Raw genomic sequence first — 20,459 nt, 5'->3', positions numbered from 1 at the left:
GAAAGTGCATGACGCGGGTGTTGTTGTGTTTGAAATAAACTTTTATGAGCATATTTTCGGGATTTATTTTTTCCTCCAAATAAATATGTTATAATTATATTTTAGCTTTAACAGAACTGCCATTTAAGCAGCATGATAACAATATGTTACATTTCGAGGGTTCAACGCAATAAGGGCGTATCTACATATAATAATCATATGTAGATACGCCCTTATTGCGTTGAACCCTCGATTTGTATAAACACTTGGACTAAAATTTGTATATCTAAAACCTTATAGTTGTTTTCATATATCATTTTGGCTGATTATCAATACACCTAAAAATTGGATGTAACAAGCATGCTGTACCATAGAGAACTGGTATCGAGATTTCCCTACGGCCTGAAATAAGTAAGTTACAATATAAGCTGTTCATAGTAAAACAAAGGGACGAAATTCTAAAAACCAAGAATGCCTCAAGGTGATGAACATTTGAGCCAAGTTACATCAAAATCCTTCCATGCATAAAGAATAAATTCTCCGGACAAAGTCATTCTTGAGTTTGGCATTTGACCTCTTTAAGTGTGACGTTGTCCTTAGATATAGAGACCTGGTTTTTGTGCACAACAATATGTCTCATGGCAGTGAACATTTATGCCAAGTGACATCAAAATCCCTTCATGAATGAAGAAGAAGTGTTCCAGACAAAGTTATTCTTGTATCTGACATTTGGCGTGTACGTGTGAACTTGAACTTCGACCTAGGGACCAGGTTCTTGCGCATTACAGTCCGTCTCATAGTGGTGAACAATTGTGCCAAGTAATATTCAAATCCTGTTTTGCATGACAAAGTTATACACCAGACAGGAAAATTTCTCAATGATCTATCTCCAAGTGTGATTTTGACCTTTAAGCTAGAGTTCCAGGTGTTGAATATGACGCGTTGTCTGATCATGGGGAACATTTATGTGAAGTAATATTAAAATCCCTTGGTGGATGACAGAGTTCTGAACCGGACAGGAAAAAATCCCTTTTGACTTTGACTTCCTATTGTGACCTTGATCTTTGAGCTAAGGGTCCGGGTTTTGCGCATGACACGTTGTCCCATCATCGGAAACATTTGTGCCAAATAATATTAAAATACCTTCAGGGATGGCAGATTTATGGACCGGACACGAAACAGACCCTGTTCATGCCTTGTTAACACTTGACTGCCAAGTGTGATCTTGACCTTTGAGCTAGGGGTGTAAAAGTTGTGCATGGCACATAATCTTATTATGAGGTACATTTGTGCCAAGTAATATCAAAATCCCTTCATGGATGGCAGAGTTATGGACCGGACAGGAAAAAAAGTCCTGTTGACCTTTGACCTCAAATTGTAACCTTGACCTTTAAGCTAGGGATCAGGAATTTGCGCATGACCTGTCGTCTTATCATGGAGAATATTTGTGCCAAATAACATTAAAATCCATTTATGGATGAAAGAGTTATGGACCGGACACGAAATTGCGGACGGACGAAAGGACGGACGGAAAAGCGCATTCCTATAGTCCCAGAAACTGGTTTTTAAAAAAGCAGTTATAGGTAGTGGGTAATCATTGTTTAAGTAGGTTTTGCTGAAAGTTGATTAATTCCGCTGCCAATAATGCACAAGCTAAATGTCACAGATATTCGTGTTTTAATTATAATGGAAGCATTTAGCAAGCAAATAGCAATTGGCAAATACCAAATAGCAATAAGCAAATGTGCAATTGACAAATGACATGTAGCAAATGAGCAAATGGTAACAGGCAAATGGAAAATGAGCAATTCACGTAGGTGCAATGGGAAACAACAATTGTCAAAGAAGCAATTGGTAAGTACCATGTAGCAAAGTAGCAATCAGAAAATGGCAGTTGGTAAATAGCAACAGCGACAGATCACTTACAAAATGACAACTAATAAACAGCAATGAGCAAAATGCAATTGACAAATTGCTTTCAGCAAATGAAATGTCAGAACTTGCAATCAACAAAAAGATATAACCAAATTTGCAAATGGTAAATGGCATTTAGTAAATAACAATCGGCAAATAGCATTTGACAAATCCCAAACGGCTTTCCATAGGTTTAAGTAAACTGTATATTTCTACTTTTAACGCCAGTGATTGAAGGGCAAAGTTATCGAATAATCATGGACAAAACTCTGACGTGGGATTTTTTTCTTCATTTCAGCCGTAGAAAGTAAACAATCTGCGAAAGAGGAAGCTTTTGAGCAACTTTTAGGTACATACCTTTTGCAGTAATGTTCTTCAGTTATTGCCTATCGACTTTAGTTTGATTCATATATATATATATGCCATTATAGAATAAACATCCTTGATGAATGGTATGTGGTTAAAGGCCTAGATCTTGGCTGAGGGCCATGGGATTTCTGTCTGGGTTGCTAATGCCTATCACTCTAAGGTTCCAGTAAACAAGTGTCATTGTTTGTTGAAAGGTCAGTGTACTTTATAACTGTATCAATAAGTGCATTTTATTAGATAATTACTAAATTAATATTACCAAAAAATTAATACCTATTTCTGGCATTTTTTGTGATGAAAAGAAAAATATTTGTAGATCAAATATAATAAAGAGAATAATAAGAAACTTATTTAGAAATAGACATTCACTCACTTAAAACATTTGTTTCAATGCATTCTGAATATTGTGAATAACATTTGTCTAAGATTGAAAACTGAATGTGTACTTCAGCATGAAAAAGTACACTTTATACAACATGTTATTGAAAATGAAAATTTAAAATAGATGGAACACAATAATTTGATTTTATTCATTTATATTATATATCCAAATAAAAGAGATAGCATGTATATGAGAAAATCATATTCCCACTCTTTTCGTAAGTATTCTATATAAATACATTGTATAATGGAAGGATCACCTTCACCGGCATAATCCTTTTTCGTTATAATTATGATATTGGATAGTTTTGTTTGTCAATACTGTAAAAGTTTACAAATGCTTCGACCGTTATTTGCGCCATTATGAAAATAAATACGTTCTGTTTAAGGAAAATCAAAAGCATCCATTGCTGCTTTTAAAAGACCATACGTTGAAGTAAACGAGGCTTTATTGCAAAATGCAGACAATCGTTTAAAAGTACAAAGGGTCGTCATTATAACCGGGAAAAGAAAAAGTGGAAAGACAACAATGGCAATGGAATTAATCAAACTGATTGGTACGGATAAAAATATTTTAATGCTTGACGACGCGAGTCAGTTGGATCAGTTGAACTATGAAAATACAGAGGCAATTGTGATAGAAGATATTGGTGGCGTTCGTCCTTTTGATGAACTACAAGTTAAGACGTGGGCGAATAAATTCGAGACACTATACTCTTTAGCAGTATATGGGAAAATAAAGATCATAATCACAATCGACGAGGAACTGTTTGATAAAGTTTTCAAAGAATGCCGTCACCCCCTTTTTGCCAAAAGTATTGTTACACTTCCAGAGCAACGCAGACAGGATAACGGAAGTCCGGCAGAAATAGAAAGACAAAGTGATGTAGTATATTTCCGTACGGGTATATTAGGTTTTTATTAATTAGATAAAGGTTTTACACATCCGGATATCTTGTAAAATGATAATCTCACATTACTGCCAACGAGCAATAAAGAAACAAAGTGTTGATCATTATAAGTTTCATTGTTCATGTTTTTCTTACATGTAATGGGCTGTCATTGCATGTAGATTAAGTATATGCACAATAAATAACTTCTCTTAGAATTTAATACAAGTTCTTCAAATATCGAACATTTCATAGTCAATTTACAGTATTAAAAGGATAAATTTGTCAGGGAAAATTTCAAATGATAAAAGTTTGTTTTCAGAAGAAAGACCGCAGGCAACAACCTTTGAGCAATGGGAGCCAAAATGGTAAGCGTTTACTATTCATATTTCGAACAAAATAAAACAGTAAATTAAGGGAACTCCTCTTTGACAGGTTTTACTCCAGTCTATGTTTTGAATTGTAATGGAGTGGTAATATAAGAATGGATGAGGAAAACAAATAAGGAAGCAATGTAATTGGATAAATGTTTACTAATAAAAAGTAACATATACTTTAAAAATGTCACTCAATACCGTTTGATTTTCATAGATGTTTTTTAATTACGAATTATTTCATTTTGCTTATTGAGTGATGTATCACCATTTAAATACAAGGGGCGACGAAGAATGATGTTGTATGTAGCTAAAATAAAAGATAGTTTTAAACTAAATCAACAATATACAGTTACTCCATTTATGTTCAGAGTCCGACTGTTCCAAACGTCATTCCGATACCGAGGGTAAATAGTTACAAGGTCTCGAATAGCACATGCATTGACAAATAGCCGTATGAAATATAGTATAATCAGTGCTTAGAAACTTAAACAAATACGTATGCAGTCGATATTTAACTTTTTGCGCATCTTTGTTGCGCATGAAACTATCATAGATTGCACATCTCTGCTTCGCATGGAATAGTTCACTTGCAAATTACGCATCTCTGGTGCAAACGAAATAGTTAATCATAGACTTACTGTAAAGGTTAACACTTTGTATAGAAAATTAGGTAAAGATCTAATCATTTTATGACATTTTTTTTTGTTGTGAAATTCGTCGACAGATTTTTAAAAATAGTAAAAACCCACAGAAGTGTTAAAGATAAAATATCTTGAGACAGCTGTTGCTGGAAAGAGAATAATCACTTTTAACAGTATATATGCGTCAAAGTATAGGAAAAATATCTGGAAATATCACAAAAAAAGCATTTTCAGGACTGTTAAATGCATGTGACTCCGTTATCCTGTATAGCAGTTAACATATAGCTTACGTTTCCAATGCATTGATATAACATGGACATGATTATGATTGACAAACGGTGTTCGCTCAACAACTTTACTCTATTATTCAATATTATGATTGTTTCCCTTGTGTAAAGAGGGCTGATGGTTACATATATTCCCACATAATAGAGTAATCAGTTGATTGATATTAATGAAATTCAACCAAATATAGATCGCTGTAGGACGGTGGTGCATGCACATATTTCATCAGGATATCTTTAGTATCTAGAGAGTTAGTGCCCTTTAGTTGATTTAAAATTCATGAATATCTAAAAAAAAAAAAAATTAACCTAGTGATGGGTCTTCATGAAACTTTATAAAAATAAAGATCATTATAGACTATTTTCCCTTTACTTTATAAAAATATGAACAAACAAATCGTTGCACGGTCATTTGTACGTAACTTGTGTGTATCTTGAAATTAAATATCTTTTGAAATATAGTCCCCTCATTCACAAAACAGCCTATACGGCGGGGGATATATTACTCCATTAAGTTAAGTTTTTTATCTTTCTGATTTTACAACCTATTTTTTGTTACGAAAATCGATTTTATGATGGATATATAACTATTTCATGAATTGATACAAACTTGTTCTTACATTATGCATTGTTTTGTGTGTGAATTTCGAGTACGGTCGAAATACTACCACTTTCTGTATACTTTACTGCAAATATGCTATTTAAAGCATATTTTATTTAAAAAAAAATGAATTCAATTTTGAAATTCAAATCTAAAATCGGACTTTCAAAGAATCTTAACTTCTGTCACATTTGTAGAGCATTAACAAGTGTGTTACTTTAAACTGATAAAATTGATAACTAAATTGAAGCAGTATTAGGTCCGAAATATGGATTGGGGTGTATTAGAATACGTTTGCAAAATAAGAAACTTTAGTTCAAAATGTGGATGAAATCTATTTAAACATGACTGATTTTCTACTTTTACAATGTGGACCTTGATATATGTTTATTTTCAGTGTTGTTCCAAAGAAAGAGCAGTTCGTTCATTATTCTGCGTCTGTGAAATGTTGGCCCAGAGTCTACAAGTCACAACAAATTATTAGAGATTTGGTGGAAAGATGTTCATATCTTGAAAATAAGTTTAAATTGCGCGTAACACAATACGAATATCTGTCTGAGATAGATATATACATAAGTAGCAGAGTAAATCTTGAATTTAAGTCCTTGCTAATGCGACCCGACCAATTTGAAAGAAAGGGAACAGTCTGTCTTGATGTTACGCAGAGAACTTTAAAAGACCAGCCATTTCCATTACGACAGAATGTTTCTGGTTTGTTAATTCACGAAAATGCAATTGAGCTTATTCAAGAAGTGTCACCAAACAAGATGCATATGGTCGTAGCATCTTCATCGGATACGAACCCGTCACACAATCTAGAGCCGAAAAGGGTAAAATTTGAACTAACCTCCCTCCTCGAGCGTGTTGTGTTTGATATACTGACAGCAGAATTTAACACTTTGAAACAGTTATACGAGAACAGTATGCCTCAAACCTTCTCTGATCCTTCCTCGTTTTTGTCTCTCTCGGGTAAGTATACTTGATACAAAACTACGTACATTTTGATGATTTTTTTACTTAATATAAATTTGTAACATACCGGTTTTCTAATTAAATAAAGTTTTGTGCCGAAAAAAAATCCGAATTTAAAGCTCAACAGTACAACATAGTCAAAACATCGGAGCTTAAATTAAAATCTAGCATTTTTAAGAACAACTGTTAACTTTATGTAACGGATACACTTACTCATTAACTGGGTATCCAAAGTCTATTTAAAATTAAAGGTTCAAGACAAAATTCATTCAGATTAGACAATATTTATTTAGGAACTTGAATAAGATTTTCAAAATGTCAACAAATATTAAATATGCAATTAAGCAAAGTGTGCTTTCGAAATGAGGCAAATCTAAAACCTTCCGTGCCTGGTTCATTGCATTTGACAAAAAATTTACTAGAATATAAGACTCTTTGACTGGTTGAAGGTGCGGATGGAAATATCCGGCTCGAGGGTAAACGAATCTCTACCGAGTTATCGCACACCAGTTAACTGAGAGCCAGATATTTCCTTTCACACCTTTAAGCGTATGACTTTACGCACTCATTCATAAATTGCAGCACGTGAGGCATCTTACACCTTTGGCTGTAAGAAGAGTTTTTCTGGCACCGGCAAAAAAACGTGAACATCCTGCCTGGCATGCAAGAATAGTTGTGCATTATTTAGTATTTTCCAATCTATATTTTAATCAATTCTTTATTTGTGCATTAGCTACATACGTACTTAAGTTAATGTAGTTTTGATATGACGACATATTCTAGAACGATTTTGGCAATTACAATGAACCAGGCAGGTGGGTTGTACAGCAGTACAATACAGTAGATTGTCAAATCTTATACCTTATGTTCTTCTAAAAACTTAAAACTGGTTTAAATGGTCACCTTCATGCCTGACTTGTATTAAACTTTTCTTCGGAGAGGGAAGTTTTAACCTTTCTCCTGAGAGTGTGTGTACATTCTACAAATTTTACCTCTAATTGTGCATCATCCTAAATTTATGTGTCTATTTACATTCATTTTCTGTCTCTAGAATGGAAAGCAGGAGAGAGTATGACACCAAGTTTAAAGGACATGGTAATACAGCACAAAAATACTATAGAACAGCTGCTCGGGGAAATGATTGCATTGTTCAATCGAAGCAATATCGAAGAAATCAAACGTCCGGCCATGTTAGGATTTGAGAAGAAACAAGTTAGTAAAGAGGTAGTTCTGCGATTGAGCATAAGTTATATTCTTCTTATAATTGTTAATCCTATGGAAGATTATGAAACTTAATTAATGAATTGATACGAAATTATATGATTTAAATTCACTCAATTATAGAGTAATTTGATATCATTTTTTTCTGGCCTTTTCAAAACTTGAACCGAATAAGGTTCAAGCCTCACTTGGGGTGTTGCATTCTTCATGTAAGGAAACCTTCCAGCTGCCTTACGGAAGGTCGGTGGGGGGTGGGGTGGAGGGGGGAGGGGGTGGGGTCTTCCTCCACCATCACTAACTGGAGAACCATTCGAACTTCAAAGAGATAAAGATCACAGCCTGAACATTGAAAGCCGTTTCCGATTAATAAATTGAGAACCACTTTATCCAGAATGTTGTAACTTCCTAGTATGATTCCTATTGATTTTGGGTTACTCAGTCAAGGGCAAAGTCACAGGGACCCAAACCTCTCACAATTCATTTCTCTTAAAGAAATAAAGAATAATTTGACCTAGAAATTTCAATTTTCATAGGAGGATAGGGCTAAGAGAGTAGATGACCCCTATTGTTTTCTTGGGTCATTTGATTAAAGGTCAAGGTCACAGGGACCAGAACATGGAAAACAATTTCCGATTAATAGCTTGGAAGCCACTTGATCCAGAATGTTAAAATTTCATACGGTAATTGGACATACAGATCAGATGACTTCTTCTGATTTTGGGGGTCACTTGATTTACGGTCAAGGTCACAAAGAGCCAGAATACAAAAATCCATTTCCGATTAATATATGGAGAACCATTTGATCTAGAACCTTCAAACTTCAAAAGGTTAAAGAGCTTTCAGGGTAAATTACCCCTATTGCTTTTAGGATCACTCGATAAAAGGTCAAGGTCACAGGGGCCTGAACATGGAAAATCGTTTCCGGTCAAAACCATGATAATCACTTTAATTTAATGAAACTCGGGACATTTTGAAAGAAAATAATTGTTCATGAGTTTGTAACCGACATCAACATGTAAAAACTTTAATGTGTAGTAAATAGGTGCAGTAAATTTGTATAACTTGAAGAACAGCACGAGTTATACGTGTCACGCTTCAAGTAACACAAAACAAACCACCATGTTTGATCAGTTTGATTAATAATGATGAATGTGAATATCAAAATAGTTGAATACAGTTACAAGAATGAAATCATTGCAATATGAGGATGAGGCGTTTAACGTACTTGAGTTTATATTTGATTAATGGTAGAAACAAGATAAGTATGTTACTATCTGGTAGCAGACCTTGTGAGAAATGTCATTATTGGTAGCTCTTATACAATTTCTTGTTTTATATTTGATGGCAGGTAGTTAAGCAACTATTTCGTCTTGATGACACAATACGTGGATGTGGTTATAGTTACAGTACCTTTAACGTCAACGTTGAATATCTTCCTGATCAAGCAAAAACTATTAAACGCCAAAAAGGTATAGAAGACTTCTTAGAACGCAATGGTATTACGAATGTAAAATTTAATATTGTTTCAAAACGAGTGACTGAATATAAAAGTGTTGGGGCTATGGTAAGCACGCCTACTATAGGTCAACCAGAAGGATATCGATCTGGGACTCTTGGGGGTTTCGCATCCTTGAATAAAGCAAACAAAGTAACGTCTTGTGCGCTTTTTTCTCGGCACGTTGCATTGGGCTGCAAATTGAAATTGTACGTCGATGACAATGGACAAAGGAAAGAACTTGGCGAGATTTTAGAAGATACTTTACAAGACGGAAGTTATGATATCGCTGCTGCAAAAATACACGCGGAGCAGGTTTCGAACTGTGACGTTGAATTTAAGAATTCAGAAAATACGCCACGTCCGGGAAAACTTTATACAGCAACAGCAAATATTAATCTGCAGGTATAACATTTTTCTTTGTGTTACTGGTAGGCGTTTGCGAACACTTATATTAAATGTTTTAACAGCTTAAAGCAAGGTACGTTCTTATACCAGTGTTACAATTATTCCGACATGTGGTATATTTATGCTGCACGGAAGTGTGCATAAAGTTGTGTCTTTGTCTACCCGTCACGTCCGTCCGTCTGTCTGTTACCCTTTCCTTTTCTGAATCATAACTCTGAAATACTTTTCCTTTTCTGAATCATAACTCTGAAGTACTTAAGAGATGGGATCATAGATTATTTATAAACTGTGAGTTCTATATATTTTTATCAATGTAAAAACTGCAAGAGAGAATAGCCGTAACATTATCATGAATAGAATAGCTTCCAAAGGATCTCTTTTTTACATGTTCTTCAGTTGTCCTAAAAGTTTGAAAACAAAGCAGCTTGCAATTACTGAAGGGGAATTTCAGCCTCTTCTCCTCTATAATTCAATATTTACAAATGATTATTGTTCACGTATCTCTTTCTTTGAACGTTAATGTTTATTGTTGCTGCCGGAGTGTATATTACTGTATGAAATATTAAAACAATTAAACTCTCAAAATTGTTCCTTATCTTCGTCTTCTATAATGAATACTGACTTCAGATTTGATAGAAAAAAAAGAAAAAGTATATCTTTCTTTTAACTTCCGTTGTAACACAACCTGTTTAATACTTACTACAGCATCTTCCAGTCCACTTGTGGGGTTCACAATCGAAACCAGGGCTTGGCATAATAAAAATACCAGAATTTAGCTATGCAGAGGCGACTGAGATATACATAGAGATAGAAGATAGAGATCCAAGTGGTGAGCAAGCATTTCAACGAATGGCTGTTGAAGGTGATAGTGGTGCCATTGTTTGCGCCGATGATCTTGATGACGAAATCGTTCATGTGATATCAATGCTAATGGGCTCAAGCAATTATGAGATGCACAGTGAAGATTCGAATGTAAAAGCAAAATACATGTCCTTTCCATTGCACAAAGGAGTGGAACATTTGCAAAACAAAACTAATGGTATATTTTCATTAGAGGGGATAGTCAATGACTCAGAAAATGACACAGAGTGATAACGCCGTTTGATTTCTTAACTCGTTTCTTATTTTGGTGCATTAATAGTCGTTAAGTCTTAAAACAAACGTTCTCATTCGATTAGCAGTGATTTGTTTTATGATATAGACTGATCAATTTTGTGCATTAGTCTCAATTCATTCATTAATAGAACGGTCATATAATATGAGCATTGGAATATTTCAAACTCTAGAGGCAAAATTATGTTTTATTTTTATAAATGATGGGTTGAGCTTAATTTGTAATCAGCAGGTTTTTCTTGATGAAGAGCTAATAACAAACATATATTTTATATCATCTTTTAAAGCATCTCAGACATGAATAAACAGACTCTAATTCTGTATTTATTTGGCAAAGGGGCCACCAATGTATAAACAAATAAAGACTGACTTTACTTGAAAAGTAATTGTCGTAAAATGGTGTGTTTACTGTTACTTTGGATTAGACAAATGTAAAATTGTATGCTTTAATGCCAAATTTTAATTTAAGATGTGGAGGGATTATTGTCTGTATCAGAATTAATATATGCCCGGCGTTTTTGATTGTCTGTACAGACACATTGTGGTTAATGGAATATTGAACTTAAGAAAATATAATTATGTATTTTTTAAAACAGTTATTTGTTGAAGCATGATAATTTTGGATATCTTTTAGGTGTTTAAGAAAATTCGATTCTGTTATAACTTAGATTTCTTTACTTACGCATAAAAAATGTCTGAACAAATCAGGTAACTTAAAGATAACTTTTTGGCGATCTGGAGTAGTTGTTTTGCTGCTTTTTACACAAAGCCGTATTAGTACACGTACATCTAGGCACTCGAGACAATTAGATTAAGAGTACACTTGTTTCGAAATATCGCTTTTACTGACATAAATTATAACGAATATCTTAAAGAAGCATGTCTTGTGCATACATTGTCAGAACTTTAAGAGAACGTTTTTCCGTGACGTCAACTGTGATTTACAAAATATAAATGGAATTCCTTAAGGGGTATGTTTACTGAAATTATAAATTGTACATATAAATCCCTACGCGTTGAAATCTTAAAATGTGATTGTAGAAGGCGCAGCTGGAATTATAAAAGTTTTATACATAAATGCACATAGAATTGTTGCTAAATCCTCCTTGAATTGCTATGTATCAGTCCGTAAATGTACATACCGTTGCTACCAAATTAATCTGCCTACGAAATTTAGAAATCTTTGACATTAGTAATAAGACGTTCCCGTTTAAGCATCTATTTCTTTTTCACCAAAATCTCTAACAGAGTTAATATTGAATGTTATTGCAGACACGTGTTTAGTGTAAAGATAGATGTAATATCCGAATATGTTATAATTATAATACCATTACAATACCCATTTACCTTATAATTATAGATGTTTTCATTACTTGTCATGGTAAAGTCGTTACTTTTAGTTGTATCTTATACAGATATATAGTATAGAGGAAATTTCCAAATATGCTAAATAGAGATAGAAAAATATAATAACAACTTTATTATACCCGTGTATTATATAATGATAGATATTTCCCCTATTTGTTCATGATATAGCTGCTATTGTCAGTCAAATCTTATACAGATATATATTTTCTTCAAACTCAATTTCTTTATTTCACTCAGATCATGCAAATATACATGACAATATGAGGTAATAACACAATTATAAATGATATACAAGGCTGAAGAAAACAATCATTACAGTGCATATATATATATTTCATAAGACATATGGCACATTGCAAGTAGACAGTTACTTGATAAGCAACTTGCTAGGCATTATGAATTGTATTTGTTTCTTTCTAAAAAACACGATATAGCCACTGTCTCTTATTTTGAAGACATAATAAGATACCGAAATGTTTAGGCATATATGAAATAAAGAATTTATACAATGCAACATTTTGAGTAAGGTGTTTCCGGAGCACCTGCGAAAGCCATAGAAAGCAAATACTTCATTACTTTTTAAGAGTTCCAGGATGTTAACTATCTTAATTTAGGAGATAAAGTTAGACAATTGAGAATGAACCATATGCATAAGATTTATTACAGGAATATCCCTGCCTATATTAGAGAAAATTTCACTTTCTGTAGTGAGGCTAATATTCGCTCTAGTGGTTATAACTTTGTTTTACCTCATCCATTTCTGTATTACTGAATGTGATGTTATGTTTGTTGATCAGTAGTGATAGTGTAATATTATTTTATTGTCTAGTCATTTTAAGTATGCCTACTTTTAATCCCGTTTTAAACCTAAATCTTGACAAAGAATTTCATTTTTTATGTATTATTTATTTTTTTATATAAACTTTGGATATGTCAATTTTACCCATGGGCCCCATTGGAAATAAGCTTTTAGCTAAATGGGTTATCCATAGGAACATAGTACAATTTTTCTTTACTTTTAGCAGTCATCTCCCTTTTGGTCATAAGTAAATGTATGCTATGAAATTAGGTTTTATGCAAACTGTCTAACTTGTTTTAATGGTAATTCTTAATATTTGCCACTTTTGTCTTGTGTACTATTTCCTAAAATAAATAAATAAATAAATAAATAAATAATAATCAACACCATTTTTTGCAAGTTTATTGCTTATCATCACCTGTTTATTAGGGGACTAGGCTAATTTATTACTCTCGATGATAGCAGCGGAAGCACTGCGTCTATACAAACAGCCAATTTCCCGAATATCTTATCAATTTATAATCAAATACAAATGTTGCCAGATCCATAGTCTGTATGAAAAATAAATATTTCATCCAAACATTCTTATTCTTTACGTTATTTGTAGAAAATCACATGACAGTTATTTGATTCTATGATAACATCAATTTTAAATTATGGATGTGAAATATGGGGTTTTCATAGAGCATCCGATATAGAAAGAATACAATATTAAGTTTTTAAAACATATTTAAAAAGTTCGCCAACAGACAGCTAGCGCCGCAATTTACGGTGAATTTGGACGAGTTCCATTTCTATGTAATTCGTAAAATAAGACTGATTAAATATTGGTTCAGGACTATAAAAACCCCAGATTCTTTTGTTTATAAGTTATTTGATCAACGTGATAATCACGGAAGTTTTGTTAATAAATGGGCCAAAAGTATCAAACAACTATTAGACAATTTAGGATTTTCTTATCTATGAATTAATGCAGAAGTTTCGAATTTACATATTCAAAGTGTAATTAGAAATATATATGATCAATATTTACAGCAATGGTTCTCAGAAATTAGAAATTTACCTAAACTCCAAACATATTGTACATTTAAGAATAATTTTGAATCTGAAAAGTATTTGAGTTGTGTAAAGTATGATAAATATAGAATTGCTTTATCTAGACTTAGATGTTCTGCTCACAATTTACTTATTGAAGAGGGAAGATATAGAAATATAGAAAGAAACCAAATAATATGTAATAAATGTAATATGAACTGCATCGAAAACGAATATCATTTTCTCTTAGTATGTCCTTATTATAGACAGCTCAGACTTACTTATTTACCAATACATTACTGCCACTGGCCAAGTTTGGCCAAATTTAAATCACTATTGAATTGTTTGAATAGTGTGATTAATAAATTAGCTAAATATGTCTATGAAGCTAACATTCCTCGAGGAGAATACCCTCGTAGTAATAGAAACTTTTCCTATATCAATTTCTATTTGAATATGTATAATGTATAATTTTAATTGTGCAAATACTTCCTTTATGTTGTAATGTTGCAATTACTAAAGATTTTGCTCATTCAATCGTGTTTACATATTATATTTAATTTCATAATTTCATGCTTTTCTCTTTCATATTGTGTTGTACGCCACTTTATATTGGCGGTGAACATTTTTTTGTTTATGCCAAATAAAATATTGAATTGAATTGAATTGAAAGTATTTAAATGTATAATTATGTTTATATTGTTTGACAAAAAATGTACAGTTTACGTCAATAAATTGTTCTGTTTGTCTGTCTGTCTGTCTGTCTGTCTGTATTAATTACCGTTTAGTACATTCGAGGGCTCAGTGCAAGACTATTCTAACTTGATTTTCAGAAATTATTCAGGAAGTGAAAAAAATTGCGTTGTATTTTTGGATTTGGCCATAGAAATTGTTTTTTATCATCAGTATATCTTAAAAGGCTGAATTAATACCAAACACTTTTCAGTTTTTCAATTAAATAATTTATTTTGATTTTATACACATTTTTAAACATAGCATACTTTTGCACCAGAAACATACACTACTTAAGCTGATTTTTATTCAAGACTATTCTATCTCAAGTTTTGCATTAAAAAATGTTGAAACCAAATTATTTTGTAGTGCAAAATTATTCTAACTCCAGTTTGAATACTACTGCAATATAGTTTAAGTCATGCAGACTCTTGTCTTATGAGTAAAATAATACATTTAAGCAGTCCAATAGGAAAAGTGGAACCTGGAACCCCCGACACCCATGTTTTATAATAAATCTAAAACCTGTATTAATTTAGAAGACTTTAGTTACAAATTCTGCTTATTTTTCACTTCTGACCAAGTTGTCTCTCCCACCACCACTTGAGCATTCTAGCAAGCAAAATAACAGAATATTATTCACAAAGGTTAAGATTTTACAAATAACTGAAGTCACAAAAAGAATTCTTGCAAATATATCCCTACTTACAATAGAAAATTAAGTACCAAGCTAAATTAGTAAAAGTTATAAAATGACTGCTGATTGGAGGTGACCGTTAGTACAGGTTATTACCGTTAGTACAGGTTAGACCTTACAACATATTAGTAGCAAAATGTGCATTTACTTACAATTTTAACATAATTTAAACTTACATCGCATTTCATTCAAGAATTGGTAAAATTATGCATGATAAAGCAACTCCACAAATACATTAAACACAACAAACTGCGTGTCTTTTAATATACATTCCATGCATTTACCTTTTCATTTGAAAGAAAAAAAAACAGAAACAAACGGAGCTGTCCATACGACAGTCAATGCTCGACTATTCGAATTATTGTCCCAGAAGCAAGAAAATATAACATAAATGTTGAAATGTCTATAAAGTTTCAAGCCAGTATCTGCATTAATTTTGGAGATAGTAACTTGCATGCAAAACTTTAACCAGAAGTTTTATGTTCAAAAGGGAACATAATTTGACCAAAATGCTTGCAAGAGTAATTGGACTTGATGCAATCAACTAGTTTTATAACCACGAAGGCACATGTATGTGAAGTTTCAATTTATTATTTGCATTTGTTCTGCAGATAGTAACTTGCATGCAAACTTTAACCACAGTTTAAAGGGGGCATAGTTTGGCCAAATGCAGGTCAGAGTTATGGGACTTAATGCTATCAATTAGTTTTATAACCCTGAAGACACATGTGAAGTTTCAATTTAATATCTGCATTAGTTTTGGAGATAGTAACATGCATGTAAAACAAACTAAAAGGGGGCATAATTTGCTCAAAATACATGTCAGATTCATGAACTTGACCAAGTGAGGTTGGTAATTGACCTAGAAAAAAGAAAAAAAAAACAAGTTTCAAAGCTATATGCCTTCAAATGACAGTTGTATGCACTTGCATGCAAAAATTTAACCAAGGTGTGACACCGACGCCAGGGTAAGTAGAATAGGTAGATTATTCTTTAAATAGTTGAGCTAAAAACAACGAACTATTCAAACTTTAAAAATGTAACACTAACTGTTAAGAGAAAAGACTGTCTGAAAAGCAACATTCATTGCACAGATCAAAATTAAACATTTTCATTTTGTGCACTTTTGTCATGATAGTTTTCAAATGGTCAAGCTAACAAAAACAACGAACTATCCAAACTTTAAAAATGTAACACTAAGTGTTAACAGAAAAGACTGTCTGAAATGTAAAGTGCACTGAAAAGCAACATTCATTGCACAGATCAAAACACTTTCTAGTAACAGTTTTAAACATTTTCATTTAGTGCACTTTTGTCATGAGGAAGAAGCATATAGAACAAGTGATGGAAGTTTGGTATAATACCGCTCCTGCAAAGGGATAGCAAATCATAGTATTTCTGTCAAGAAATATTTTGCTGATCTGCATTCAACCTGTCTAAGGCTATGTTATTGGGGTTTTCAGTAATATTTACTCAGCGCAAACGATGGGCCAGATTACGGAAATGGACAGGTCCATCATAGTCATACTGTATCATAACAGTATTTGGATCATTGATATCTAAAGAAAACCTTCTCACTTCAGACCAGTAAACCTTCTCTCTGTCTGTGTCAAGGTCGAAATTTTTCAAAGCACTTGCTGTTTGTTTAAAATTGAAAAAAAAATGAAATATCCATCTCTTTAACTTTATATGGATTTTAGGCCTTGCTGTTCTTATGATGGCTGCCCATTAAGATGGAGTGTACGCAGAGACATGACGACTTGCTGTTTCAATTGCAGCATGCACGGCATCGTTTTCATTAAAAGTGTGGCCCTTTTCAAGGTACTTATGTTCAATTGAAATGAGATTGAATTTTTGCAGAGCATACCAAAGCATGGAAACGTAATATTTATTTTTGTTCTGTGATCAACAGTTATCAGAAAAAAATACAAAGTTTTTTTTACCCTTTTCTGCCATATTTTGAATATAACTAAATACACAACTTGAAATGTCACATGCACCCCTTCCAGATACAGACTCGTTCCAAACATAACAGTGTGCTTCACTTGTCCCCAGATTATAGATACTAAAGTTAAAAGTATTTAATCTACGCTTGTAAAATAGGACAAACTCGAAGCCTTTCGGTGTGGTCAAAACTTCTTGTAAGTCAAAACATAAAGCAATATAACCACATGTTGGTTGGACTTGGCTTTCAGTTCGTCTTTCTCCTTATGTTCCCTAGCAGCAATCTTATTTTTCAAACGACTCTCATGCTCACATTTCTCTTTCTCAGTAAACGAAGCTGAATTATTTCTGTATGAACTACATACATCACATTGGTCTTTAACTGGCTTAAAAATGTAAGATTGAAATTGTGACCTATACACAGACATTGTAACTGGCTGTATGTTGTCTTTAGCACACTTTTCACAATAGAGATTATACATTTTTGGAACAGAGAGGTCAGGACTTAGATACATTTTTTTAGTCCCTTCTACGGTAGTGGCTTGGTATGGTAGGAAAGGAAGCTATATGATTTTTAATGTAATTCACTTTATCTTCAGGGGTTCTGTTGGGTTTTGTATGGTGCTTCCCTCTTTTATCAGATGCACACACGCCAGGAAGTGAATCTACAGATTTTGTCAGGGCTGTCTGCAGCATTTGGCCAGTTATGTTTAAAGTGTGCAGAAAAATTGTTTTACAAAATCTGATTGGAGTTTCATTACAGGGCAGTGTATACTTAAATGAATATGAACGACGACTTTGTCCTGATACAGTTTTATGTGTTTTTTTTGTTTTGGTTCGGAGTGCTTTAGTATAAACTGTCTTTGCTGCGTGATATCACCTAAACCCCAGAATTTGTGGAATATATCTTCTCTAACATCTCTGCTTATGAAAGAATGACATTTAAACCTACAAGTCACCCCACACCCTGGTTTTACATATTTTGCAGGCTTTTCAATTCCCTTTTCATTTACAAATTCTCTCCCTGTACATCTATACCTTTTTGATACTGACCTCTTCCATTTTTCAGGATTGCGTGTACGCTTTCTACCCTTATATTCTAACCCATGATCCCTACTGCCCAAATTACTATCAACAAAACTATCTCCTGTTACATTACTATCTATCATATCATTGTCTACTATACAACATGTACTGCCCCTGGTGTCATCACAAACTAATGTGTGACTTCCATTCATCACATTATCAGTACTAACTAGTCTTTCACTGCTTCTTATGCAATCTCCCATACCAACAACTGTCTCTCTACCAGAAGCACCTACTAAACCTTCTACACCCTGTTCGTCAATATCAGCCTCATCACCTTCCACAGTATTACGAATACAATCATTCATATCAAAGTACCGTTACTTCCTGAAATTTGACTGTCAACAAACAGACCATCAGAAACTCCCCCCACATCCTGTACAGATTCACCACCTTCAGATCTTTCTATCTCACTATTTTAACTACCATATTGTCACAATCTATTTCAACATCACTACATGCAGTATTATTAATATTAACATTTTCAGTGACACCTCCATTTACCACAATATCATCACTTGCAGAAACATTTCTACCTACAATATTACCATCACCCACAATATCTCTCGTGATATGAATTCTATCAATGACATTAGTTTTTGATACAACTTTAGGTGTACTTGTTCTGTTTCTCAAAGTTTTATTTGCAACACGTTTTTTTACTTTTCTTAACCTCTTTTTCTTTAACTTGGGTGCATTTTCATCTGATAGAGTCATTTCTGAATCTAACATCTCATTCTGAAGAAGTTTTCTTTCATCAGAAGTGAACTTGTATTCAGTTCCAGAGCTACAAATATCAGAAAATGAGTCACAGAAGTCATCAGTTTCAAAAATGACTTTATCAGTATCAGATTTTGTAATCTTTGTCCGCAGAACGGATAGAGGAACATTGTCACTAGAATCTGATTCATTGCTGCTTGTTTCAACTTCAACTGAATATATACTATCTAGAATTTCTTGTGCCATGTAAAGTTTACAGGAAATTTCACATTCACTTTGATCTGAGAAGCCACTGAACATACTACTGGCAGATTAGTCATAGTTTTTGGTATCTTGTGACATACAAAAGTTTGCTGAATGCAAAGTCATATGTGTGATCTCAAAAGGTACTTGTTGTTGCTCTTTAAAAAGGCTTCCACACAAGTTTTTCACAAATGAACATAGCTGTTGTAAATTGTCATGCCTTGTAACAACTGCAGCTCCATCAGTATGTGATATGCCACTGCTACTTGTACTGTGAGAGTCAAAGACCCAGTAATCTTGAAATTTCATAAGTGCAACTGTGTAACAGTCAACATTGAGAAAGGCAAATTTTTCCATGACTTTTCATTTGCAAGAATCATAGCTGTAACACTATTTGCCACACACTGCCGTCCAGCCCCATGGTACCGGGTATGCGCTTGATGGTATGTACATTGTACAGACAGCATAATGACCTGAAAAACTAATTTAATTTATTTGAGCTCTTTGAAGTTTTTGAAGTCAGTGAAACAGGGTCAAACCATTTTTCAACAGTAGTGACACAGTCTTATGTTTATTAAACCTTAAAGTGTTGAAACGAGTGTTGAAAAATGGCATTAAACCTAAAACAAACAAACATTATAAATATGTACTTAAAAGCAAGATCCTGTGGATCTGGAACAGTTGTACAATTTCAAGATTTGTGCCTTTTGGTAATGTTTGTTTGCACATTATTTTAAATACATGTACGATATTTTGAATTGGTCACTTTGTAACGGTACTTTCTCATTATCAAAAATCAAACTCAGAAAAAATACATTGAAACAGGTCACAGAAAAAATATGATCTGTCAATAACTCAATATAGAACATGATTTTCCTGACAAGTGGTTTAAAATCAGAATAAGTATGCCCATGGGCAGTATGTCCAGCCCTCCAGCTATCTTAAGTGTGACCTCAACCTTATAGACCTATGGACCTGGCACTCTGTCTTAAAATGGTGTACATTCATGTCAATTTACATAAAAATCCCAACATGCATGATGAAAACATGCTCTGGATAAACTTCAGTTTGACATTTGACCTTCAACTGTGACCTTGACCTTTAAGATAGGAACATGGGAACTTTGCCCAGGACACTCCTTCTCATTGAGGTAAATATAAACAAGATTGGTCCATGCATGCAAAAGTTAT

At 33.3% G+C, this 20,459-nt stretch overlaps 1 protein-coding gene across 4 annotated transcripts in view; it reads left to right on the top strand.

Annotated features, from left to right (window-relative positions):
• Positions 1–14,592, top strand: part of LOC128551887 (uncharacterized) — a 35,843-nt gene extending 21,251 nt beyond the window's left edge. For 2 of the 4 annotated variants that reach the window (XM_053532827.1, XM_053532824.1), the window contains 7 exons: positions 2,192–2,242; positions 3,033–3,548; positions 3,856–3,901; positions 5,834–6,405; positions 7,460–7,632; positions 8,978–9,529; positions 10,238–14,592. In XM_053532827.1, the coding sequence (XP_053388802.1) occupies positions 2,192–2,242; positions 3,033–3,548; positions 3,856–3,901; positions 5,834–6,405; positions 7,460–7,632; positions 8,978–9,529; positions 10,238–10,624 (2,297 nt within the window). In that variant the 3' untranslated portion in view covers positions 10,625–14,592. The remainder of the gene's footprint in view (positions 1–2,191; positions 2,243–3,032; positions 3,549–3,855; positions 3,902–5,833; positions 6,406–7,459; positions 7,633–8,977; positions 9,530–10,237) is intronic. The other 2 variants (XM_053532826.1, XM_053532825.1) reach the window with 2 other exon arrangements.
• The last annotated feature ends 5,867 nt before the right edge of the window (positions 14,593–20,459 follow it).

The sequence above is a fragment of the Mercenaria mercenaria genome, unplaced genomic scaffold (genome assembly GCF_021730395.1).
Source record: "Mercenaria mercenaria strain notata unplaced genomic scaffold, MADL_Memer_1 contig_1806, whole genome shotgun sequence".
Lineage (NCBI taxonomy): Eukaryota > Metazoa > Mollusca > Bivalvia > Venerida > Veneridae > Mercenaria > Mercenaria mercenaria.
The sequence above is the reverse complement of the archived record's forward strand: the minus strand, read 5'-3'. Positions and strand labels throughout refer to the sequence as shown.